General features: G+C 43.9%; 1 protein-coding gene across 1 annotated transcript; it reads right to left on the reverse strand.

The window, feature by feature from the left end:
• Positions 1-4,802: 4,802 nt before the first annotated feature.
• MTMR6 (myotubularin related protein 6) lies at positions 4,803-26,278 on the reverse strand. The gene is made up of 14 exons (XM_033146351.1): positions 26,156-26,278; positions 19,672-19,788; positions 18,153-18,315; positions 17,764-17,921; positions 16,399-16,527; positions 15,160-15,294; positions 13,977-14,109; positions 13,402-13,511; positions 12,452-12,577; positions 11,773-11,822; positions 9,655-9,855; positions 8,556-8,690; positions 8,270-8,396; positions 4,803-7,388 (listed from the first exon to the last, which is right to left on the reverse strand). Exons 1-14 carry the CDS (start codon positions 26,177-26,179, stop codon positions 7,134-7,136), a joined length of 1,863 nt encoding a protein of 620 aa, XP_033002242.1. The 5' UTR covers positions 26,180-26,278; the 3' UTR covers positions 4,803-7,133.
• Positions 26,279-27,108: the final 830 nt, after the last annotated feature.

The raw sequence follows: 27,108 nt of genomic DNA on the forward strand, positions 1-27,108 counted from the left end.
CTTTGAAAAGGATTCCGCCCGACAGGGGCCGCTCAGAACAGGGGCCGCTACAATCGCCGCCGCCACCTCCCGCCGCCTTTATTATCCCGACTCTTTTCTCTCTCTCTCTCTTGATAACTCGCAAAGCCCAGCTCCTTCTTCTCCTCGCCCTAACACCACCCTCATTGGCATGTTCCCCTCAAACAGGAACAGGCATCCCGGCGGCTCATTGGCCGGACGAAGCATCGCTCTCCCGTGCCCGCCTCCCGTCTTCATCCTCAGTGGCTACCTCGGCGGTAAGGCCCCGGCTCCGAGCCTATGCGCCAAGGCGGGCGATCTGTCCTGCCAATCGGCACGCCGAGGTGGTAAAAGCTCAGCCCTCCCCACACGCTTATTGGTGTGAAGAAGTCGCTTCCTCTCTCTGGGAGTGGTCAAGGTGGACATCAATCTTGGGTCTGTCCTCGGGAACCCCGAGAGGGCTGAGAAAGACTGCCCAGCTGTTCAACGTTGATACGGATTATTCATGGTTTTTTTGGCCCTTTTTTGCCGATAACCATTTAATTATTATTGAAAGGGCATTGAAAGGGGGCATGCCGGAGCCGCGGGAAACCTGTCAGAGAGCCGCATGCGGCTCCGGAGCCGCAGGTTGCTGACCCCCGTCTTACACAAATTACACCTCAGCATTCTGCCACACAATCCTTGGTAGTTCTCAAGTGCCATCTCACCCTTCTCCCCCGCTTACAGATGCCATTCACTCTTTCCCTGTGAGGACTGGTGTCCATTGGAACTGGTAGGGTGAAAAGCTGGGAGCCCAACAGTAGGGGGAGCCAAAGCACACAGGGTCAACTTGTTCTAGTTCTGTCCCCATCCTCCTCCCTGCTGAGGTCTACAAGGCTCAGAGGAGAAAACTGACAGCCAGGGGCACCCCCTGGGCTGGTTATAAGGAATAAAACAGGCAGCTGGGGGCTAATTGAGGGCAGAGCGAGGCCGTGCCCTATTTGCCTCAATAGACCAGCCTCCAGTGCAGTGTTAACATCTAATTTGTATGCTGTGTTCCAGTGGCACAAATATGCCAGCTGGGCTTAAACAATGTGGACACCAGGCACCTGCCCCTAGGGAACCTTGACCAACTCCTCCTTCACCGATACAAGGTGTTGTAAGAACCATTTACTGTTGGCCAAGCTCTAAAGCCTTGTACAAGACTGACCTGTCCTTTAAAGTTCTAGGCAGTAGTCCAGTGTCCACTGAGTTGGAATAATAATAATAATAATAATAATAATAATAATAATAATAATAATAATAATAATAATATTTGTACCCCGCCATCTGGCTGGGTTTCCCCAGCCACTCCAGGCGGCTTCCAACAAAGATTTAAAATACATCAAAATGTCACACATTAAAAACTTCCTTAAACAGGGCTGCCTTCAGATGTCTTCTAAATGTCAGGCTTGGAAAGCAAGCCCCACTGAGACTTTGGTATTGAGTAAACATGCACAGGGTTAGGCTATCAGGCTGCAATCACATGCAATTGCACGTTTGCCTATGAATATATGACATCAGAGACTTCCTTCCACGTAAGCATGCATAGGATTGCGCTGTGAAACTCCTTGAACACAGTGGTGGCGAAATAGTACACTCAATACACGCCTGATAACAGGAACCCACTACATTGCTGAACACCTCCAGCACAAAAGCCCTGCTGCAATGGACAGGGTCTGAATTAGAGCAGTGATCTTGCACAACTCCCGAAAGAATGGAGCAACTGAGCTTTTTCGCTTACCTAGCTCAAAAATACAGGTGACACTGCTTTCTCTTCTGCACCTTGCCCCTCCTTGCCACATCTTGTTGATCTTCTCTGGTGTGCATACGAATGTTTGTGTGGTGCAGTATTTCTAAGGCTATGTGCATATCAGCACCTTAAAACACAGCATCACCACTGTGTTTCGAGTCACTTTTGCATGTTGCCGTACCCACCAGGAAGGGGGAGATGATATCCTCATCCGATTTGCATCACCCGTTTCCTTTCTCCATGCCTATTCATGAAGCTGTCGTCTGCACATGTGTAATGGCTAGCTCAGATGTACACACCTCATCTTAACTGTGAATTGAATGTGGCTTAAGTTTTCATTTCAGATTGAAGCTGGTTTGAGCGGAAACACACCCACCAGCAGCATTTCCCAAGAAACTACAGGACAGCTCTGCATCGTAAATAATGTCAAAAGGGAGCAGTGGGAGAACACTGAAGCTAGTGTAAACACAGCCAATGATGGGGCTGGGTACACAGAGTGGACAATAGCTTCCCACTCCTTCCCTGGCTGCCGCAGTGTATGAGGTTAGCACATAGGGACAGCACATCTTGGATACATATTTTTCATAAGAACCATTTGCTGGACATCTAAAAGGCCACCTAGTCCAGCATCCTCTTCTCATAGTGGCCAATCAGATACCTATCGGAAGCCCAAAAGCAGGACCAGAGTACAACAGTGCTTTCCAGACTCGCTGCCATTAAAATGTGCCCAGATTCATCATCTACTGCACGGTCTTCACCTTGCCTATTTATTCCAACAGGACATGCGCATGAAAGAATTGGGAGATGCAAGGAAGGGATCCTACTCAGTGGCAGAACACATGGTTTGAATGCAGGGTCCAGGTTTAGTCCCTGCCAAACACCCTGGAGAGCTGCATTGGACTACAACTCCCACCAGCACATGTTGCCTGGGACCGGAAGGAGCTGTAGACCAACACATTTGGAGAACAGGTCTCTTGCACACAATGCTGGCCTCAACAGTCTGATAAAGCAGCTTTTTGTGGTTTCTGCGGCTTAGTTATTCACCACTATCCAAGCTTATTTCAAGTGCCATATTTCTTTTAAGAACAATCCTAGAATTGGAAGGGATCCCAAGGATCATGTAGCAATGCAGGAATCACAACTAAAGAATCCCTGACAGATGGCCATCCATCCTCTGTTTCCAACCCTCCAATGAAGGAGAGTCTACTACCTTCCAAGGTAGTTCATTCCACTGTCAGGCAGCTCTTGCTGTCAGGAAGTTCTTCCTAACGTTTTGTCAGAATCTCCTTTCTTGTCATTTGAATCCATCGGTTCGGGTCCTACCATGTGGAGCAGCGGAAAACAAGTTTGCTCCACCGTCCATGTCAAGTGGTGTGACTAAGAGAACACCACAACTCTATCCGTAAGCATCTGTGGTGAAGGAAAATGGCAACAGTAATAATCTAAAAAATTCCATGGCAGTGTTTGTTAAAAGGGGCAGCAGCAAAGTCTTGCCAGCTTGGCTCTGTTCCTTCTCCGGATTTAGCAGCTGTAGGAGCCTTTGTTAAGCACATAATGGACGCCAGTATCAGAATACTGTGTTATCTCAGAGTTTTCCAGATGTGCTGTATTACTGTGGGAGTCTGATGAAAGAAGTCTTTGGGAAGAAAGAAACAGCCACGGCAGAAGGGAATACATAATACCATTTCCTAGGACTTTCTTCCATGGTGGGGCCAAAGAGGGTCCCTATCTTCCCCCCCCCCCCAATTGCAGCCCACTCTTTGAAGCACACAGCAAGGAGATTGTTTTGATTTGAAACCGCAAAGGTGGGCGAAACGAGGGAATGGTGGGGATGCTTCTGCTTGCCTTTGTGACGAGATGCTTTTAGGTTGCTGCGTTTCAAGATTGAGGTCACTCGTAATTGGATACGTATAGAAAATGCACAAGCTCAGCAGAGCCCTCCCCCATTTGCTCGCCTGCCCATTTGGCAGCTGTCCTACAAAACTGAACGGCTGGAAATTTAAAGCTCCAATTAAACAAAAAGGATCTCACTACACAATTAACTCTCACCCATACAGCTTTTATGAAAATGGTACCTCTTTGCACCAGGGGAAGCGTCTTTTTAAAATAATAATAAAAAACCACATGTAAAGAAACAGACACACTTTTCCTGGAACAAGGCATTACATTTGCAGGATTTTTTTTTTTAAAAAAAGAAAATCTAAAAAACTCCAGAGCTTCTGAGTCAAGAGTCAGTTTCATCAATATGATGAAATCTGTCCAGATCCAATTTCTTTTGTAGATTACACTTGTGCGGCATGCAGGTCAGGTTTGAAGTACACCATTCACCTAATGTAGGTGGAGAACGTACAAGGGAAAGAATTTGGCGAGAAGGCATCCACACTGATCACGTAAGAGCTCCACTTCCTAGAGCTCTGTGACCACAGGGGAAACTACTTGAATAAATATATAAGGGATATTGAGAAAGAGTGGAAGGTACCAACATGCTCATGAGAGCCCTGAGGTCTACAGAGGTCCAGTTTGTAAAAAAGCAAAACCTAAAGCAGAAACCCAACCCCAAAGTAGCCTACTGAGGACTGAACATATTTCGTAGCAACAGAATGTTGAATGTCAGATAGGAAAGAAAAACCCATCTGACATTGTTGATTGGGGCGGAATGGTATTCTGCAAGAAGCCATGGCTGGCAGACTAGAATACTCAACAGGAATACTCATCAATTAACAACTGTTCAAGTCATATGAGAACTTTGGTTGAAAGTGAGGACCAAGCGAGAGGACGCTGAACACTTCACTTGACGCTGCATCTTTTAAGTTTTTAAATCATTAATAGTCATGACGAGGTGAGCCGTCACCCACAAAAGCTTATGCCATAGTGACTTTGTTTGTATTTCATGTGCCACAAAACATCACTGCTTTTGCAGCAACAGATCAACATCAGCAACCCTGTTAATTCCATAGCTCCACAATAAGCCCAATGTGCAGCTTTCTGCAGCATATTTCCGACCAATATACAAACAGACGACAAGAAACGTGTGTTACGGCAACATTTAGTATTGTATTTTCAGTGTTTATGGTAACACAGGAGATTATTTGTCCATAGCATAAAACGGGAGAGGGAGAAAACAACCAGAAGGCACATGTTTCTGTCTTCGTACGTTCTGAAAGTCAGTATCAATGCAACATCCACTAAAGTGGCAGAAGACATGAGAATGTACAGTTTTACTGCATTTACTACATTGAATGCAGGATCCCACCCCACCAACCAGCTGTGGACGAGAACATCTACCACCAAGATGACTTTGAAAAATACAACCCTTCACATTGTTCCCTCTTTAAACATATTACAATACAAAAACCAGTAACCACTTAAAAAGGTTAATGCTTCTCCTCCCCTATACAATTTTGCCAACTCCATTAAGTTATGACCTGCATTGCCCTTGTTGTTACAGCCTGGATCCCAACTAGGGAAGAGGGAAACACGGCCAACTGTGTCAAGTTCCATGCTGCGTATTGGCAGTTTTGATCAAAAGCCTTCAGGGATTAGAGCAAATCTAAACTAATTTTCACTCTGAGCCAAATAAGCATTTGATCCCTCAGGTACAAATTAGCCTACCATACCACCTAGGGAGCATAATAACCCCAAGGCGTTCATGTTTATAATCTTGGCTCTCAAAGCTCATTTCGTTTCCTTCATTAGGACAATAAAAACTAACTCGAGAAATGTGAACAGAAGCAGGATCACAGGCTGAAAGCAAATCCATTCTCTTTTCTGATGAAGCAGAAACAGTGATATCTGGGGATACATTTGATTTGCCTATATGCGAGAGGGGCACAGTATAAACCTCCTAACCAACTCTTTTTGTTAGTTAACTAGAGATCAATTCAATCCCAGGTGGCATCCTGTATCTTGAGGATATGAGCATTATCAGGTTTTTAAAGCAAGTGGATTTAGAAAACACGCAGCCAGCTGGCCTGCAAACCTAGAGTTTATTGTTTCTTCTCCATTCACAACAAAGAGCGGCTGCCTCCTTAGCTATCCACGGAGACTTATTTGAAGATTTCATTTACGTAGTTTTTCTACTGATTAAAAGTAAGGTGCTTTTAAAAAAAACCACCTAAATTTATTTTAAGAAAGATTTGCAAACTGAACAAAAATGCCGCAGACAACCGCAAATTTGATCAAACTCAGAAAAACAGATACTGCTTCTACAGCATTTCTTTTGTTTGATTAGCTTACAATATCTAATTCTTTCAAAAACTCTGAAACCTGACCGATCTGAAAGAAACACACACAAAAAATTAGAACCACATTTGCTTTCATTGAGATGAACACCCATCCATCCCACACAAATGTTTTGGCTCTTTGTAGGAATACACACAATTACATAAATGTAAAGACTGTTGTGTTGGCACATAAAAGTCAAGTTTTAAATCCATATTGGGCCAGTGCCTTTTATTTGGCCAATCGGAATGTTCCAAAATGTTACATAAAGCTTTCAAGTTCTCCAGTACCTCTCCAGAACTTGAAAGTGCTCTTCAGAACTCAAAGGCCTGCATGCTATATTGTGCCACTTTTGATGGCATAATAAACGCATTGTCCTTACATAGATTTTGGAACGTAACTATAAGGCTTGTAGCTAGATTTCTGCAAAAGATTCACAGCCCTTAGGGGTGCAGTTTTAATCTATCTAGATAACCAGTTTTCCTGATTTTTGTAAAAGGACATTTAAAGAGGCAGGGGAAACCTGGAATTCCAGAGTTACCAATGCAAACTAATATCCCCTTAGACCCTGCTGAGTGCCTCTCTCATGTGTCTCCAAACATCATGCTATGAATTTGGGATGATAAGTTTCCATCTTTTGCATTTGATATACAGTACTTTCAATGGCAACATGAGACATCAAAATTAGCAACAGGCAACAGATTAAATAGGAGTACACATACATAGTACATTCTATCTATATACATATACTTTCAGCAGCCCCAGTAAGTATTCTGTTGTGTCCTAGAAGTAGATCTTCAAAGCCCATTAAACCATTTGGCAATCGATATATTAAATAACATTCCAAGTTATCTAGTGCAAACTAAAGTTTGTTATACTCTAGACACGTACAACAACTTCCATTCCTCAGTTCTTTAAGCCAAAAACAGTTTTTACTAAATTCTCCACATTCCTTTCGGTATTGTTAAATTCAGTTACTTCTCACAAGAACAGCATTTCTCCTTAGCAACTAGTGTGCCATGCTAGTCTACATCAATGAGGCTCTCCTTTACACAAATCCAGTTTTTGGTCATGCTCCAAGAGACCAGTCTCACAATGCACCATCAGTATTTTCAGAAAGAGACGGCAATACTCCGTGTGACATTTAACACGTCATTTTTGCCACTCCGTACTCCAGACTGACAACACCAGGCTCTGTCTTGGAGAGCTCTTCCATATACTCGCTGTACCGATTGTCTGCTGCGTTGGAGCCCTCTATTGTTCGAATACAGTCATTCCCATGTAGAAGAGGCTGCTCTTTCTTAAAGCACTGGGATGTCTTAAGAACAGGTGACACAGGCCGCAAAGGTTCCTTGGTGAAGGCTGCATCCAGCTCCTTGTTTACACGGTGACCTAATTTCTGGGATTAAAAGGGAGTATTTCAGAGTAGGCTCCTTTTTCCTTTTGCAACCGTTTGGAGCCTGAAAAACTGTTGTTCACATCCAGCCCCCAACCTGCCGAACTCCTCGCCTTCCCTATCAACATATGAAACTACCTTACACAGGGTCCGACCATTCCTTCCTTCAGTTCAGTACCATCTTCTCTGATGGCAGTGGAGCTCCAGACTCATCTAGAGGTCTTTCCAAGCTAGCGACCAGAGTTCATTTTAACTGGGGATCCCATAGCCCATAGACTGAACCTGGGGCCTTCCGTATGCACTCAACTTCTGAACAATCTCAATCTCTCTCTCTCTCTCTCTCTCACGCACACACACACACACATATATGCTGCAGCTTTGTCACTCCCCACTATCAGTGGCACTGCTTGCTTCCTTATAGTATCAGGTCCTTCATACTTTCTGTACCCTCTGCTGTTCCTCAACAGCTGTAGTACATGCACTAAGGCAGGAATTGGGATGGAGAGCCTATTAACAAGGCCAGCCCAAGAGACCTACAAACAAACACAAGACCCACAACTTGGATACCAAGTTACACTATACAAAGGGCTGGTGTTTATGGTATGGGGATGAAAAGCTGGCATTCAAGAGCATCCTCTAAGTCTTCCTTTGGTGCAAACTGCTCTCTGACATGTTCCAGTCCATTTGTGTGCACGTATTACTGAATGGCCCAGCAGGTGGAGTGCCATCTTTCTCTTGCCAGTTGCAAAAATAATCTTCACAAAAGCAACACAAAGAAACCATCATTTAAAAAAGCATCCGATGGGATGCGGTTCTGACCTTTTAGCAGCAAAGCAGGCCTGTGTCAGACCTCTGAAGACAAAATAGTTATTGGAAATACTCACAGCTTCCAGTTCCTTAATGTCTTTCTCCAGCAGTTTATTTTGCTCACTCATGCTCATGACCTGGCTGACTACAGATTGCCGGGGATGCATGGTGTGATCAAACTGATGATACATGTTCCTCCAGAACCTGTACGTGCCAATCACAATAGTATTTTAATACACCATTCTGACAGCTGGAACATATTATTATTATTATTATTATTATTATTATTATTATTATTATTATTATTACTACTACTACTACTACTACATCATCATCATCATCATCATCATCATTGAAACTTACTTAAAATTAAATGATACTGTGTCAGGCTCCAGAATTGTGAGCGACTGAGAAAAATTCTCATTGTAGATGGGGTTTAGGTACTTCTTGCATTCATCCAGAAGGAAAGGCCACAGTGAATATGTCTTCTCTTTCAATCTTGAAGGGAAGAAGAACTTGAGTGAATTGCAGTCAGGGCCTGAACAACACTAATGCCATATTTCAGTGGCAAATCTACCCATGCATTGGAGATATTAGGACAACCTTCCCCAACCTAGCAGCCTCAAGATGTTTTGGACTGCAACTTCCATCAGCTCTAGGGATGATGGGAGTTGTAGTCCAACGACTGGAGGAAACCAGGTTAGGAAAGGTTGATCTATGTCCAGAAAGCAATCACTGGGGGTGAGGTGGGGAGGGAATGGAAACAGAACTGGATTGTGCCTGCAGTATTTTGGGGCGAGTCTTTCCCTGCCCCTCCACCTCCCCCAATGCTGTTTCTTTACTTTAAAAGTGATATAGGGTGGTGATTAATCAAGCTTTAATCAGAGTTGGACTTAATGGATTATCACTACAGATATATATCATTTTATTCGATGATGGGAAACTGCAGTCTAGGGTGTGTGGAATTTAAAGTAGTGAAATGGCCTGCTTTGGGGGGGGGATTATATTTCTAAACCAAAGGGAGAACGATTCTCCAATAAACCTTTCTCTCTCTCTCTCTCTCTCTCTCTCTCTCTCTCTCTCGAAAGCGATTATATTCTCAAGAAGCAGGTAGGTAGCCGTGTTGGTCTGCCATAGTCAAAACAAAACAAAATAAAAAATTCCTTCCAGTAGCACCTTAGAGACCAACTAAGTTAGTTCTTGGTATGAGCTTTCGTGTGCATGCACTTCTGAAGAAGTGTGCATGCACACGAAAGCTCATACCAAGAACTAACTTAGTTGGTCTCTAAGGTGCTACTGGAAGGAATTTTTTATTTTATATTCTCAAGAAGATTTTTCAAGGATTCATGTTTTAAGGAGTGCAAAAGATCTAACGTTTTTGCAATGCTGGGTTCCCCACCACCACACACCAGAAAGGTGATTCTAAGCCCTAGCAGTTAAGAGAGCTAATATGAAACCTTACTTGAGCTCCTCTCGTTCTTTCTGGCAGTTCCCAATGAAGTTTCCGAACTGGCAGGAATGGACGTGTTCGTGGATCTGAAGGAGAAATGCCTCGTTGAACTCGAAAGCTTGCGGAAACTGCTCCGTCAGGTGCCAGACGCTTTCTAAAAACTGAGCGAACACAGGAGAGATTTCCTTTGGGTCTCCATCCAGCTGACCGCATCTATAAAATACATTCCGCATTAAAAGAGGCCAGCCAGTTAGTCTTTATTGTTCGACTGCGCGCCACAACAGAGAACGAAGGGCAACGTAAAATAGTAATCACAACCATCTAGAATATTTACAACAGCAATAAAACCTAATGGGGCACACAGACAGAATGGAACTTCATATTGTATGAAGATCATCAGCAGAGTAGATCCAGCAAGCAGCATGCCACAACTTCTACATTTCATTTTCATTAAAATAAGACCAGCTGCTGTAAAAGCACTTCAGGATAAATATATGGGGGAAATGATGGGCAAAACTAACCCTGGGTACTCACAAAAATTCAATGCACCAACGTAACCTCCTCCTCCTTTCATAGGTTCAGTTGGGTCTTATCTATGTTTTCAGGACATGCTAAAAACCTTTCTGCGCACCCAAGTATCTGCAGAGTAGAGATACTTGTCATATATTTACTGGTCTCTGTGGAAGCTGTGGGATTATATTTTGTATTGTTTTATTATCCATCATACGCTTTTTATTCTTCTGTGCATTGCTTTAGGATTTTTTTTAAAAAAAGAACTAAAAGCAGTTTATTAGTAAAGGGACCCCTGACCATTAGGTCCAGTCATGTCTGACTCTGGGGTTGCGGCGCTCATCTCACGTTACTGGCTGAGGGAGCCGGCGTACAGCTTCTGGGTCATGTGGCCAGCATGACAAAGCCACTTCTGGTAAACCAGAGCAGTGCACGGAAACGCCGTTTACCTTCCCGCTGGAGCGGTACCTAGGTGGGCAGGAGCAGGGACCAAGCAATGGGAGCTCACCCCGTCGCGGGGATTCGAACCACCGACCTTCTGATCAGCAAGCCCTAGGCTCTGTGGTTTAACCCACAGCACCACCTGCGTCCCTTAGTACTGTATAATAAATATATGGGGTTGAATCCTACTAACGTCTACTCAAAGTAGACCCACCAATCTGAGTGGTCTTGGCTCATTTAGGTCTGCAAATATCAAGGGGTCTACTCCAAGAAGTTGGGTTCAACCTATATTAATGCTTAGTGGACACAAAGAAAACAAAATTACCAAATGTGACCTAAAGGGGATTTTCTGACTTTTAGGAGCACACCTCCATTGCTCTTTGCAAGTCCCACCTTGTTTCCAAGCCACTTTGTTGTGCAGCAGAGTGATGGTGGGGGTGGAACAGGCTGCTATTTGAAAAGCACAAGCTCAAAGCCTGCTTTGGGACGTGGAACTAGGGGTGCAGTTTTTTGGACCCCACCCTACCCAAGTTACTGCTATGTGGCTCTGAACGGCACATACCAAGTCAGATAAAAACCACAAATAAAATGGGGCATGCACACACACACACACACACACACACACACAAAGATGCATTCTCAACTGGAATTTAAGCTTGGGTCAGGTTTTTGGATGCCAATGGCTTACCCTGGACCAGTTAAAAATGTCTGACACACATGTACAAGCATATGTACATGCATAAGAAAACTAGACATTTTTTTCAGAGGGACAGAAAGACAGCAAGCATAGGAACATGACTTATAGCTCATCCTGAAGGGGCTACCAAGTCTAAGTTAACTGGTGACAGACAACACAAAGCTCAGGGTAGATGATAAAAGCCAGGAGCCGTCTCTGCAAGGCAAAAAGGAACAGAGCTTTCCCCAGGGTCTTGGGTTGGGAAGTAGGAAATCCAAGACCAGGGGCTGGGTGGACTGGGGCTGACATCCAGAAAAAGTCATCCAAGGAGTGTCCCAGCTCAGGAGGGGTTCCAAAAACAGAGCAAATGCATCTTCTGGACTAAAGGTATACAGGTCCCTTATAAGGGTATGAGATCTGTGTAAGAATATGAATTGAATAGTAACACAACGAGTTACATAATTAATTCAAATGTACAGCATCTTTGTGGCAAAATCCCCTACCTGTCTGAAAATTTGTGCCCGAATGCAATCCAGTCTTTTTCTATCAAAACCTAGAAGAAAACAAGGCATCAGCTTTTCATCTGTTTTTATGCTGCAGATCTAAATTTGGATTATATTATCCACGTCAAAGTTCTTGGTTTTGATGAATTAAACCCAAAGTATCAGAGCAGTACCCAAAATAATCCTAAACTCAAATACAGGTATATACATTAGATTTAAGTCTCATGCCAGAGTAATTTTTTTAAAAAAATTGAACTGATTCAACTGGTGTGCTTACTACTTAAAATTAGTCCTGTAAACAAAACAGGCTTCTCCCCCAACCTCATGCCCTTCAGATAGCCTTGCCACAATACCCATGCATTGGTAACCTCAAAATTAAGACTACTATAATTGTTTTGAGGGGCTACCCTTGTGCATGGGTCAGAAGCTGCAGCTAGCATAGCATGCAGCTGCTACGTTATTTGATGGGACACCCCAACACTGCACCAGTGTTGAATGTTAATGGTGTACCTTTATAGGATAAAGATTCCACACACACCCCAATGTTTATTATGACATACTTGGCATAAGTGTCATTAAAAAATGGCATATAGGAAGTAAAACAAGAGCGACTGCACCAAAGTAACTCGGTTGTAGCATGTGCCAACCGAAAGCAACTCGGCGTGCCTCAAGTACGCACCATAAAGCCTTTTATTGTTCTATAAAAGGGATCCAGCAAGAGAGATCCCAGAGAACACACTTGAGATGTCCGGTCCCAGCCATCGGAGCAATGCACTAGCACACTTGCACTCTCCAAAGCTATGGCCTGTGAAAAAGACAACAAGATTGACTGATGCGTGTGCACCTGTATCACAAGGAGGAAAACAAACACAGGCTAGCAAACCACAGCAAACAGCAGCAATAATTTGATTCAAATATACAGCCTGCTGCTGCACGCAGGCACCATGATACAGCGAGAGGTATCCTTGCTTGGAACTGCCCTGACAGGGAAACAGTTGGTTGTGGTATGTGCATCGATACCTGACAGCCTGAGGAGCGGGAGGCGTAAGTTACTCAGTCCACACACTTTTCCTTCCAAATGCCAAAAGGCAATTGGAACGTCTGAAGTTGACAATACTGACCAAGTTACCCTAAGAACACAGAAAGTAACTATCTAGACCGGTGATGGGGAATTTGTAGTCTTCCAGAAGTTCCAGAACTACAACTCCCATAATTCCTGATCACTGGCTGTGCCGGCTGGGGCTGATGGGAGTTGGAATTCAGGATCAGGCAGAGAGACCTTTTACATCATCTGCTATCTGATCTTTCTTTTAAAAAACAAAAACTGGGATCTTCCACATGGGAAGCGTCTGGTCCACTCCTGAGCTAAGAACCTGCACCATATGCGGGTGGAGGGACTCCATGAACTGAGTAGCCAATCGCAGTACCTTCTTATATACACCCAGCCAACTGGATCTGGGGGCATTCCCCCCCTCATAATAAGTTAGAAAGAAAATTGGGTGCTGTTGGGGTAGTGCCCCTTGAGCATTTGTCCTGGAATGTAACTAAGCTTGCGGAATGCAGGCTGCACTTGCTAGTGTATTATTATGGGCATCTACCACTGGCCACAAGTTGAATAAAGCAAATTACTTTGGCTAAGAAGATAGCAGCATCCAACACAGCTTTGATGTGTCGCAGCCATCCACAGCTCTCCAAACCAGACAGAAAATCATTGACCGACAGGCCCCTTGTCCCACAGACTGAAATAGAAAGATACTTGGTCGTTAAATTCAAATAGCAGCACTTTCCTCTATAGGGAATCAATTCCTAGACTTGATATGAACAACCTTTTCTTCCCAGAGTTTCATCTACATCCCATGGGGGCTGTACAAGAGAGGATGCTGAACTACAAGTGTTGCTGAAAGCTTGAAAACGTTACATGAAACAAAAAGAGAGGGACCTGAAATTGATGTGCAATCCAGATATTTTTTTCGTAAGATTTTTATTCCGCTTTAGAGAAGAAAAAACTCACAAGTGGTTTACAAATAAAGAAAAAAGATAAGAAATCAATGTATTAACCCTTCAGTACATAAGGGATGCTGTATTTATTACTTCAAGCAATGGGCTGTCTTGATATGGCTATGTGGGGGTGGCGAGGGCTCTACAAGAGTCTATTTTGCAATTATCAAGTGCTTTATACCAATTAGAAGCAAATTTAGACATACCTTCCAAAAGTTTCTGCAGGCTAGATCTCATTACATGGATGTTTTCGATACCAACAAACTGGAATCTAATATTAGAATAATTGTCTTCATTCTCATAGCCTTTACCTGCTGCTCTGTTGGCCAGTGCATTCAGCTTGAAGAAAAGGGAGGTAAAACAGTTAAAATGTGTGGGAACTCCCTTCTGATAAATATTAGGAATGTAATGATTGCTCAGGTTTCCAGATTTACAGGACAGGGTCTCCCTCCCCTTCATGATCTCCTCCTTTCTAAGCCAAACAATTAATCACGTTGGATATGAAGTATCAGAAAGCATCCTACTCACTTGGTAACACCCCCCCCCCAATTTGTCCTGACCCCTGAATAGCAGCTCCCAGTAGCATAATCACGATATGCTATGCAGCATGGAAGGCTGCAATTTTGAGATGCACCAGCACAAAGCCCTCTGCAGGTATTCAATCAGTTGCATTGTTCATTGGATCCTGGCCAGGGGCCTGAGTCAGGTAAGCAACTCCTCCAAAATTTTGGGGGGGGGATTAGTCCATGAGTACAAACAGCCAGTCCAATGATGATGAGGGATCCAGTGATCAAGTCTTATTAGGAAGGAGCCAAGTATGCTTTAGCTTGGAGAAGAGACTGTTATCTGCAAACATCTGAAGGGCCGTCTCACACACAGATGGTAGACCAAATTTATTCTCTGTTGCTCCAGTGGGTGGAACCCAGAAGAACTCAGGAAGACCAAGGACACAACCTAAACATTAAGAACCACCTCCTGATGGAAAGAGCTGCTCAGCAGTGGAACAGACTGCCTTGGAAGGTGTTGGGTTCTCCTCTGTTAGAGGCCAAGTGACAAGCTAACAGGGATGCTGCAGTAATCAACTTCCTGCATCAAAGAGGAATTGGACTAAGCAGGCAACCCTTGAGGCCCTTTCCAACTCCAATTCATCCCATTGCCGCTCTCAGTTTGCTCATCAAACTGGGTCCTAACAGAAACTGCAACCTAACAATATGGTGCAGTTTGTTGTTGTTCAGTCGTGTCCGACTCTTCGTGACCCCATGGACCAGAGCACGCCAGGCACAACTGCCTTTCTGCAGTTAAGGAGCAGTAATTGCAAATCACCCCTTCCCATCTCTGAACAACAGCATTGTATCACATGGGAAACCAACTAAAGGGAATGATACCTACTTTAGGCCTGGTGTCCACAACATACATATAGAAATTATTAGGATTGGCTTTGCTGATGGCTTGCAACATGTGCTCATCCTCCAGACACCTGGCACTGAATCCCGAGAGAGGCTGACTACATCTGCAAATGGCAGCCTAGTGAGAAGATGGAGGGACAAATATAAAGATAAGATAACAAAAGGTCTATATGAGCACTTTAGAGGACATGAACAGTGGTCTGAATTTTAAGTACAGTTCTTTGTTCTCTGGTAGCTGCAAGAAGAGAAGACGAAAGCTGGAAGCATGACACATGGGTGTCTGAAGATGAAAAACTTCCAGAAGGAAACTTGAATGCCAAAATGTTTCAGAGTTCATTGTTACCTCTGTTATAGGCAGAGACGCTTTGCCCAGATTTTAGTGATAAAGCTGGAGATATAAGGTGGCAGACACAAAATTAGTTTCTAGAAGAGAGACAAGACACTTTTGCATTATGCACAATCAACTCAGACCATTTTTCAATGCCCAAACCACATTAGTTTGATTTCTTGGTGTCATGCATGCTGTTGTTAGTTCTAGTTTCAACTTCCCCACATCCCCATAAACAGGAAGCAAAAACTTGAATCTTTAAGTCCTGACTTTTTGAATCAGTGTGAATAATTGCAACACAAGACAAGTTGTAACGGTTCTACTTCTGGAACTCTTGCCAAAATCAGCATATTATTATTATTACTATTATTTATTAAATTTATATACTGCCCTTCATTGTAAGATCTCAGGGCAGTTCACAGAATAAAATAAAAGATAAAAACACATGTAAATAATTAAAACCAAACGACAAAACAATACCATGCCCTTCCCACAGCCACATTTAAAAGGCTGTAGAATAGTAATCAGTCAAAGGCCTGGTTGAAGAGGGACGTTTTTGCCTGGTGCCTAAAAATCTATAATGAAGGCACCAGGCGAACCTCCCTGGATGATTCTACATATGCTAGATACAGATATCTGTGGTGCAACCTTAACCATGTCTAGTAAGAAGTTAAGTCCTAATGAAATCAATGGGACTTGCTCCCAAGTAAGTGGGGCTAGAATTGCAGCCCTAGTGAAGTGGGGCCTACCCTAATGTTACATTCTACTAACAGCCCTTTTTGATGGGCAGCAACAGATCTATGAATTTGGGTTACTATACTTACCCTTCTTGTCTTTTCCTGTGATGGAAAATAGCCTTTAGCCCACTTCCCCTGAATGGAAATCAGACTATACCTCATTATCTTTATGATAATATGACAGCACAGGAAACCTTCCTTTGCTTCGGAACTTAGAACTGCCAACAATGATGGGCTTGCTTGCACTCCTGGGAACATAAAGGTCTCTGGGATATGTTTCACAGATCTGAGGGTGGAAAGGAAAGGAACTATAAGAGACAGCACATTTAGATATGGCAGGGTTGGGGAAGCTCAGGGCCCGCGCAAAAGGCAGCCCTCCAAACCTACCTGGCCCCTTGGGACTCTCCTTAGGCCACGGCCCTCACCAGCCTTGTTCTGTGGGCCCAAGTGCTTTTGCCAGGCTGGAATGTCCTTAAAGTGATTTGTGTGGAGTGGGAAGGTAGCCTCTGGTACAAAGAGCCACAGCCATAGCTCTACCTACTTTTGCCTCTGCCCTCACCAACCAATAGTACGCACTCCCAGACCTCTGCTCACAAGGGAATATGGCCCTTAGGAAGAAAAATATTCCCCTCCCCAAGATATGGTGTGCAACTGGTGGCATCCATTGAAATCAATGGGAAAGGCCTTTCCCACAGAGCTCTATCTTCAAAATGGACATTGCTCAATTGGAACCCTTACCTAGAAGAATTCTGAAGTACCAGGGCTTCAGAAAAAACTGGCTGGGTTCTTGAAACGTGTCAGGAACATAAGACCCCTGCTGGATCAGAGCAAAGGCCTACCTAGTCTGAACTTTCTGTGCTCACAATGGCTAACCATATGCCTGTGGGAAGCCTACAAGCAGGACATGGGTGCAAAGAGCCCTCTCCTGATTGTGTTACACAGCAAACCTCTGACGCTGGAGGTAGCACATAGCCATAGCTTCCATAAATTTGCCAAATTCTCTGTTAAAGCCATTCAAGTTGGTGGCCATCACATCAAAATACTTGCATGATTTCAAAAATAAAACCGGGGGGGGGGGGGGTTAATTCCTAGCGTTAATTCTACACTGCCTCTTCTCTAGTTAGAGGCACAACAATCAAGGAAACAGTAATTAGAAGAGAAGTGAAGAAGTTGCTGCCTTCTACGTAGCCTTGCACACAAAACTGAACTGAGCTCTACAGCAAGGGGAGAGGGGGCCTAATTATATTGCTGCATACATTCTCTCAGTTAATGACGAGTCGAGTCATCCATTCATCCCTCCTGCATGCAATTGAGGGTGAATTCAATCAAAGCAGCTGCAAAACAGTTGCAAGAAACAATGTTTTCCAAGCGAACCTCTGAAACTGAATTTCCCATGAGGAAAAGGAACAGACCAACAATTATTCCATCATGAATGAGGTGGGAAATGCCACTTCTCACTTTGGTCTTTCATTTTATTTTTTAATTTATGTTAGCAATCTATTTTATTTTTGCAGTCCGTTACCTTATAATCACGATTTGCATCTGATAACTGCCAGTCAGAGTTAGGCACATCCATCCGGTTGTACTCTTCTGCAAGGTCTATGAGCTGCCAGCCTTGCACTCTCTCTTCCTCCTTTTGCTTTGGGTTGTATGAGAAGGCATACAATTCGTCGTATCTTGCTAAAACAAGCCAGGAGAAAGAGAAAAAGAGGAAGGAGCCTGAGCCTCGCTGAGGGATTCCAAAGTCACCACACTGACATCGTTGTTTAATTTATATACCGCTTAGTGTAGAAACAGTTTACAAATAAACTATAGTTAAGTTACATGATAAAACAACAGAACAATTGAACAAGAGAATCAGGTAAAGGGATCAAGGGAATGCCTTTGTAATGGGAAAGGCAGTCACTCTACCTGGTTTTGACAGCTGAAGCAAGGAGTTATAAATATCATGGCAGTCCCTTTCTCTGGGAACAATGAAGTGAACTATCCTGAAGTTCTTGCACTGGATCACCAGGGGGCAGCCGGACGTGGTCAAGGCGAGTTTCTCTACCGCAGCAATATGATGGTGCAGTATCTGCAGCACACAGAAAACCCACAATGGCGTTTTCATAATTCTTGGTTTCCACGGAAGAACCACAGACGTTATCTCAAGTTGCTTGCTTATTATCGGATGTGCTACACTACTTAAGGCTGTGACCAGTATCGAGAGGTCCTGTCTGTCCGCAATATTTTTAATTAACAACCTTTTAATATATTTCTATTGCTTTTCTGGACATTTAATATGAAATTTTGTGCTTTTCTTTTCTTTTAACTTGCTTTGGGACTTCTTTCAGCTGCATGAAGAAAAAATAAATAAATTTGATACACTAAATAGAGTAACCACGGTGGGATTTATTTTTAATTTTTATTTTCTCCTTCTCCACTGCAAACTGTATCTAAAAATTAGGAAGATAAGAAGAGCCCTGATGAATCAGGCCAAAGCTCCATCTAAGTCCTTAATCCTGTTCTCACAGTGGCCAGTCAAGATGCCCATGGGAGGCAAGCAGAGCCTGGGTGCAACAGCATTCTCGCCACCTTTGGTTCCCAGCAATTGGTATTCAGATAACTCCAAGCTCCCCTCGGATTCAAAAGCAACTTGCCTTGTGGAATGAAGAGCAGGGACTGCTGTTTGAGAGCGCAGCGAAAAGCCCCTTTGGGTGTAGGGATACTAGCTAACCTATATTCTATTAGTTCTGCTTCTGAAGGTGACCTTCAACAGTCTACAAATGCAGACACACCAACACACAGAGGAAAAACACTAGCTATACATAGCCAGAAACCTGTTAATGAAAGTCTCGGCATTATCTCTCTTTTCAAAGACTAAAATTAAGAAAATACCAAAGGAGGAGATGCCAATTATTCATAACTCAACAAAATTATGGAGTTTAATTAGCTAGACTATTATAGGATATACAGCACGCTTAAAAAAAAACAATTTGCAAAATTAAACTATTAACTGTGGTGGAATGGGCAAAGAGAATTGATGATGTGCCTTAGATCTGGGAGTGGGAGACTGACTTCACACACTTGCCAGTGCTAATCTCCACGCATGCACAGGAATGATATCCGGGCAACTGGCCCAAATGAAGTGAGAATACCATAGCCTTCTCTCAGGAGGCTGGAACTAAAGCCTCTGGTTCTTGGAAGAGCGCCCTGTAAAACACTGGAACAGTGCAGCTCAAAGAAGTCAACCTGAAGGAGGCATGTGGTTCAATACTCATTTAAAACAATTGTACCTCACTTTCTGCATACCTAAGACAGCTTACAGCAACAATAACCCAGTTATTGCAAGCCAGGAGGCTGGTCCTGGGGAGTCCTCTACATCAGAATAAAGCGACACAAAATAGAATGAAAAGGGTGCCCCATTGGAGAAAACCACCAGAATCCTTACCCATGTCTCTTTCTGGCTCGAGTCTATAAATAACAGGTGAGTTGCTGTGAGATAGAGCGTTCCTGTTTGTGACTTGATGTTTGTGCTGAAACGATCTAATAATTTCACCTGTTCAACCTGTGAGGGCAAGGTGGGGTGGGGGAAGAGAACACATTTCCATGAAACATACGATCTTGACATAAGAACAGCCTGGTCATTCAGTTCATTATCTCCTTCTTAAGGGGCAGGTCGCTGTCTGGCAACAAAGTCTGTGTGCATTTGCAAGGACAACCTTTAGCCTTCACAACACACCAATAATGCAAAATGCAGCCACCAGGCATGGGACAGATGCCCTAATGTGCACGCCTATACTGTAGCAGCTCACATGTGCCTGCTAATAGGAAGAACAGCTCAGCTAGAACATTTTCTGGTTTTGTATCTTCCTGTTCTGACTGCTGACCAAGAGGACAACATTCTGGTTGGGCTAGTAAAACCCTGGCTAAGTGGTAACTCAAGATCAACTGGTTCAAGGGGCTGTGTTTGCAAAGGTGACAATGCAGCCTACAGAACAGAAACGGGATACTCTATATTCTATTAAGCCCCCTGCCGTCTGTTTCAGTACAGTTCTGCCGTGAACAAATTCTCTCCCACAATTCTCATTTCAAATAGTACCATCATGCAATGATCTCAGAAGACTGCTCCTAGAGAGAAAGCTAGGGGCTACTTCTCCTGCATCCACCTTGGATCACAGTTCAAGAACTGCTGAGCAGGTAACACAGCAACACCAAAGTAAGGCTATAGGCCTTGGGTGGCAACCCCCATACCTATACATGGAACCTATATGTTACTGAGAAGGAAAAGTATGGTGCTGTGTGGTTATGCCACATATGTCCTATAAGGCCTATTCTGAACTGAGACTGAGGGGAAATCTACCCTTCTTAGAAAACAAAAAAGCTCCTCAAAACACAAAGGCTGAGAAGAGCCAAAGGGTCTTGCATGCAGTATTCTTCCAAAATAACACAGGATGCTTTCAGCTGTAGCAGAGAGCAATTTACAGAAGGTCCACTCAGAAATTTAGCTGCCTTTAACTGATCGGAAATTGACTTTGAATGTTCTACAGGTCTGTTTTGTCTGAATCCCAAGAGTAGGCCAGAAAAGCTACCACAAAGAGGCAATAAGGAAAGATTTGGCAAGGATGCGTTCCTCATATTCTCTTGGCAGGATTGCCTCATTAGCACTAATTCACCAGTCTGCTCCTAGAGCTCTAACAATGAGTCTGCCACAAGATTCAGAGAGCACATCTCTCATACAGTCCAGCAGAATCAGAACTCAAGGGAGAAATCAGCAGCAATGGAACTTCCTGCATCAGTAATGCAGATATTTGCAATTCCTGAATTCTATCTCAGTGTCAATATTTGACCTGGCTAGATTACAAGAAACATTTTATAACCGATTCTCCAGCTCTTTGCTTTTTAAAAATGCTGGCAATACAAATCAGTAAGCATCATTTAAATAAGTAGCTTTCAGAAATATGATGGTGCTAATTTGCAGGAAACAGAAAGTCAGCAGCTTGAACTAAAGCAGCCTTCCAGGCACGTTTATGTAAAAAAAAATAATTAGGGCTGGCTACACAGGCAGGTCAAAGTCACATGACCAGGGTCTAAAGTAAAGCAAGCCCTTAAGCGGCAGAGACTGCCAGTTTGTGAACTATACTTTCCCCCCTTATTCAGCCACCCTGTCCAATTTTGATATGCACAACTGTACACCAATAAACAAGAAAACATGAGCATCCTCAGAAATGAAGTCTAATGGAACAGGTAACTGTAGGGAAGAATTTATTTAATTTTAAGGATTGAACTTTTTGCAAAGTATCAAGTATAAATGTGGCATAAATCCATTTCTCCATAAGCTGATTTGTGGCCGCTATCATGTTACTTACACGTGCAGCCCTTAGGATGAAAGAGTAGCTTATGCGTATAGACAATCACTCTGAGCTGTTGAATTATTTGCACGACGTGTCAAAGAAGTAAACAGACAACCCGTGAAATTGTGGGCCAAAGGAGTGGCAACTGAGGACCAATGTGGCGTAGAGGTCATTGGTGAAGAGCAAGGAAAGAATAAAGGAAATACTGCACCAGCTTTGTAGTAATAGGCGACCAGGAAAACGAGCAAGCTGGCAGAGGAGGGGTGGGTGACTTATCATTCCTTTGTGCTCAACATGGAAACCAAGTAGATTGCCAGAGGAGGGAGTGGCTCTCTTCTGCACCCAGTACAGTGGTACCTCGGGATAAGAACTTAATTTGTTCTGGAGGTCTGTTCTTAACCTGAAACCGTTCTTAACCTGAGGTACCGCTTTAGCTAATGGGGCCTCCCGCTGCTGCCGCACCGCCACCGCACGATTTCCGTTCTCATCCTGAAGCAAAATTCTTAACCCAAGGTAGGCTACTATTTCTGGGTTACCGGAGCCTGTAACCTGAAGCGTCTGTAACCCGAGGTACCACTGTATAGGAATGAGGTGGGCTCTTTATCCTTTCTCTACTGGGCTCCAAGCAAGCTACTGTATTAAAACACTGCAGGCTAGTAACTTTTGTGGTCTTATTTACAAGGTTGCTTTTGTGAGCATTTTGTTGCTTTTTAAGGGCGATTCTTTCTTCTTTGGAACTCCCCAAAGGAAACTTCAGCATTGTAGCATAATTTCTTCCTTCTTAGGAACTCCCCCAAAGAATATTCAACCTTGTAGCATTGTACAGAGTTGAACAGACAGCATAAAGCGCATGACAGGTGCTTCTGCCTTCTGAAAGATAACCATTTTAAGCCAAAAGGAACAGGCTCAGATCCAGCCCAAAACATTTTGCTGCCTGAAGTGAAGGAATAGATGGTACTCTCCACATGGGCATAGGGTTACATTGGGGGCGGGGCAGGCTTTATGTTGGGGTGGGGGGCAGAACCGAGGTATCTGCGATGCAAGTAGTCAGTTAGTTAAGTATTTTAATTAATTTATTTGATTTGGGGGGGAGGCAGCTCCCCCCCCACACCACCCATGTACAGAAGTGTTATAAGAGTTTTATAAAGGGGATATATATATATATGATGTTCATAAACGTACCAACCAAACACATACAAATATGTAAACCACATGTCTGAAACCCACAGAAAAGTCCTGAAATCATTTTCTCTCTCCCAAAATGACCTCAAATATTTATCTGCAAGGTCAAAGGAAATGTCTCTTTCATAAATCCTGTCTTAAGGGCACATTTTAGATATGAATAGGGTGTGAGCCTGTGACCTGTATTCAGGAGTTGAGTAGTTATCGTAACAAAAGAGTGGCCAGGATGCCTAGGTAATCCAATCAAGTAACCTAGCAGACAGGAGAAAAAAAAACGCACTCAGATTTCTGTTGTAGTCCACCTCTTCTTTGATGTATTAAGGTGGTGGTCTTAGGCTACACCCTTTCTGTGATGTATGTATGATGTTTCTGGGGGTGGTCTTGGACTCCAGGGCGGGCAATTTTAAATGTCTATATAAGAGCTTGTGTGCATGGCTCAGGGTCCCTCCCTCCTCCTGTGTGTGTGGGGGGGAGTACCCTGTTGCAACAGCTTTAATAAAGATAGGCTCACTAGCTGCTTTGCTTCTCAATATTCTCTGGTTGGTCTCTGTTATTTTCTCCTACTGATAGAGAACCTACAAAAGGACTCTATATGGGCCCTTGGGTACCCCATAAGGGAAAAGGAGTTTTTCTCATAATAGAAGCATGGCAGGGGATTCTTGTTTCAGTGCTAGGAATAAAATGGTGTTCTTCACAGCACCTGAGGGGAGCAGAATATCTTACAGGATGCACGGACAGGACATGGCTTGCATAACTCCGTCCTCCAACAAAAAAGGACAGCCAAGAAACTCAGAGGAACAGCAGGGACCCCAGCATCTGTAACCTCAGGTGGCTGTCCCAGTCTGCCTAGTGGTAGGGCATGCCCTGAATACGTTTCATACTCCTTTTGAGGTGCAGGTCTTTCCTCTTCAGCTGATGATTTCCCAGTTACTTTTGTGACTAATGGCACTTGCAGCATACAGAGACTTTTCCCACAACCTCCCCCCAACCCAGCCTGGAAAAGCAGCAATTTGCCTCAGTTAGCATTTTGAAACTTGCAGATTACTACTGTAGATAAGTCATCTGCTTCCTCCTTTCTCACTGCCATACAAGGTTTAGTTCAAAGGATATGTGAATTTCAGTGAAAGGTTTAATTTTTAAGAAGTTAAAAATACTGCAGGTCGCACACAGCAAGAGTAAATACTGTTTGATGCTCTGGAGTGATTTTGCTTTGCAGACAGGTTGTGCTACAACAGCAAACAGTCTACTCTACAGTATATGGCTCTGAGATCCCTGCACACAGATCACATTTCAGGCTAAGGTCAGTGATCCTCTGTAATGCAATAGAGCTTTTACTTACTACCACTGAGCTATGGCCCTTCCAAAAGACCTAGCAAGAGAGATGGAAAAGATAATATGGAATTTGTTTTCCATCTCATGACATGATCTCATAAAATCGAATTGGCCCCACCCTTGGCTGAGAGCCCTGTCAGGAAATATCACCCTGTAGGTTACAAGAAGAAGACTGGAAACACATCAAAATTAGAATCAGAGAATGGTAGAGTTGGAAGGGACCATAAGAGTCATCTTGTCCAACCCCCTGCGATGCATAAATCTTTTGCCCACAACCCTCAAACTCACAACCCTGAGATTAAGATTCTCATGCTCCACCTCTCGCCTTACATCAGGCAATACCTCTATCTAAACCCCTACACTGGCTTCCTGTCCACTCCCAAATCCTGCACAAGCTCACTCTTAACCCCCAAAGCCCTCCATGGCTTTGCTCCCCCCCCCCACTTAAATTGAGATACATACCTGCCTGTGACCTTCACTCCTCCAGCTGAAGGCCTCTTGCTCTCAAAAGACTCCACCCTTTCTCCATTGCTGCTCCATTTGCTTACAACTGTCTCCCCAAACACCTGCATGAAGCCTCCTCTCGTGTCCTTCAAGTCTACCCACAAAACCTACCTATGGCAGAAGCCCCAACTTCCCTTGTCCTGCTACAATTAAGCCAATGCATGTGTAAGTGGGACAATTACATACTGCTTGCTTGTTTCTCCTGCTGCCATCCCCCCCCCCCCCGTGGTCTCCCATCAAATTATGTATGTCAAGCTCCTTGGGAAATGAACTATGCTCTTGAACTTCATAAGATATCATGCCCACTGACACACAACACACACACATATATAATTGAAAAGTTACTTCCAAATAAATAAGATAGGGCTATGTGGCTGCAACCTTAATAGACAGTATTAAGTATCCAGTATGATGCTGGAGGAGACTCTTGAGAGTCCTATGGACTGCAAGAAGATCAAACCTATCCATTCTTAAGGAAATCAGCCCTGAGTGCTCACTGGAAGGACAGATCTTGAAGCTGAGGCTCCAATACTTTGGCCACCTCATGACGAGAAGAGAAGACTCCCTGCAAAAGACCCTGATGTTGGGAAAGATTGAGGGCACAAGGAGAAGGGGACGACAGAGGACAAGATGGTTGGACAGTGTTCTCGAAGCTACTAACATGAGTCTAACCAAACTGCGGGAGGGAGTGGAAGACAGGAGTGCCTGGCGTGCTCTGGTCCATGGGGTCACAAAGAGTCAGACACGACTAAACGAATAAACAACAACAACAACTATGGAGATTAGTGGAGTTTGTTTGATTAAACAGAGGATTAAATAGCATCACATTACTGTGGCCTAAACTTCTGCAGCCTAAAGCCCACTATCACCACGCAGAGGACCATGGGGGGACTAGTCCATGAAAACTTAAGGATCCCATTAAATTCTAAGTTCAGATACAGCCTGCTGCAGCAAACACACACACACACACACACACACACACACAAAAACAAGCCCCAGAGGGTGACTGACATTCACCCAAGTTTTACTCAGAGTGGAATCACTGAATCCTAATTTAGCCACACGCGTTCATTTCAGTGGGCCTACTCTTGAGTAAAACGTAGTTGCATTCCTGCCAGTATGGCAGCAACCTTAACGCCTAACCACCCAAATGCATTGTGCCATGGCCTCGGAAACAATTTCCTCAAATTCTGGCGAAAAAGAATGGAAACAAGTAAAGAGCTTGGGCGACAGCAGGATTGACCATGGTGCCACAAGACTATTATCGTGTGCATGTTATGCTGCAACCTTAAAGCCCCGCTGAACTGAACGGGAATTACTTCTAGGGTAGATATTGGTCGGTTAGGACTGCAGCCTAAGGCACACACAGGCTTACATCTGAGTAGGCATGCACAGGGTTTCACGGCAAGGCTGCGACACGGGAGCAAGCTCAATCCGGTGCTCAAGCCTCCGAAGAGGAAGCCCGACACCGACACCGCATCTCGGCCCCCGGGGTTTGCAAGGCTCCTCCAGCAGCTGGGCAGCGGACAACGCCGGCCTCCGAGGAAGGCCCCGCTCAGTTACCTTCGTGGTGCGAATGTGCTCCATGATGCCACCGCGCCCAAGCTGGCCGCCGCCGCCGCCGCCCCTCTCCGACTGGCCGCTCAGCCGGCGTCTCCTGGAGACACTTCCTGATAATCGAGTGCTGGGGGTGGAGGTGGGGAGACCCAAACGGCCTGCAAGAAAGCCGGATCGTTCCCACAGCGACCCCTGCCGGGTGGAAGACCCGATCAAGTAAGAGAGAGAATTCTCAAACCAGAAAAGGCTGGCTTTTTTTTTACTTGCTTATCGTTCTGCCCTTCACCCGAAGACCACAGGCCGGTTTACCAATATACGAACACACAAAAAAGATGCACCCTAAAAACAAACAAAAAATACCACACAGAGATAGTTTAAAAGGCCATAGGATTGGAAAGAAGATAAACTCCCTACCAAAGAAGAATTTCAGATCAAGTTGATGAGATGGTGCTGAAATGGCTAAAATGACCGGAAGAATAAGAAATCAGGAAGACCAAAATTTTAATAAGGAATTTTAATAAGGAACTCCATGCTATAATTTATCTTTAAAAACCATTGTAAACAGTTAAAATCTTTAGTAGGATTAGAATTACACTTGTAGTTTAATGGTGAATTTTGGACACAATGGAGAGGTAAAAGATTTTGATTGTTATAAAAGATGCAGGGGGAAATGATTAACTATAGGACCCACAAAGTGGAGGAGGGAAGTCGAGGAGATTCTTTGGAATCTTGTTTCTATATTGTATGTCGGATATGTGACTGTAAAATTTTAATCTGAAAAACCAAATAAATAAAGTTATTTTAAAATTAATTAATTAATTAAAAGGCCATAGGATTGCTTATTAGCCAAGGCCATGGGAATGGAGGAACCTTTTTTCCTGGCGTCTAATGAAAGCAACAGGTGAACCTCCCCCGGAAGAGGATTTCATAAATAGGGAGCCACTACAGAAAAGGCCCGT

Source organism: Lacerta agilis, chromosome 4 (assembly GCF_009819535.1).
Source record: "Lacerta agilis isolate rLacAgi1 chromosome 4, rLacAgi1.pri, whole genome shotgun sequence".
NCBI classification, from domain to species: domain Eukaryota; kingdom Metazoa; phylum Chordata; class Lepidosauria; order Squamata; family Lacertidae; genus Lacerta; species Lacerta agilis.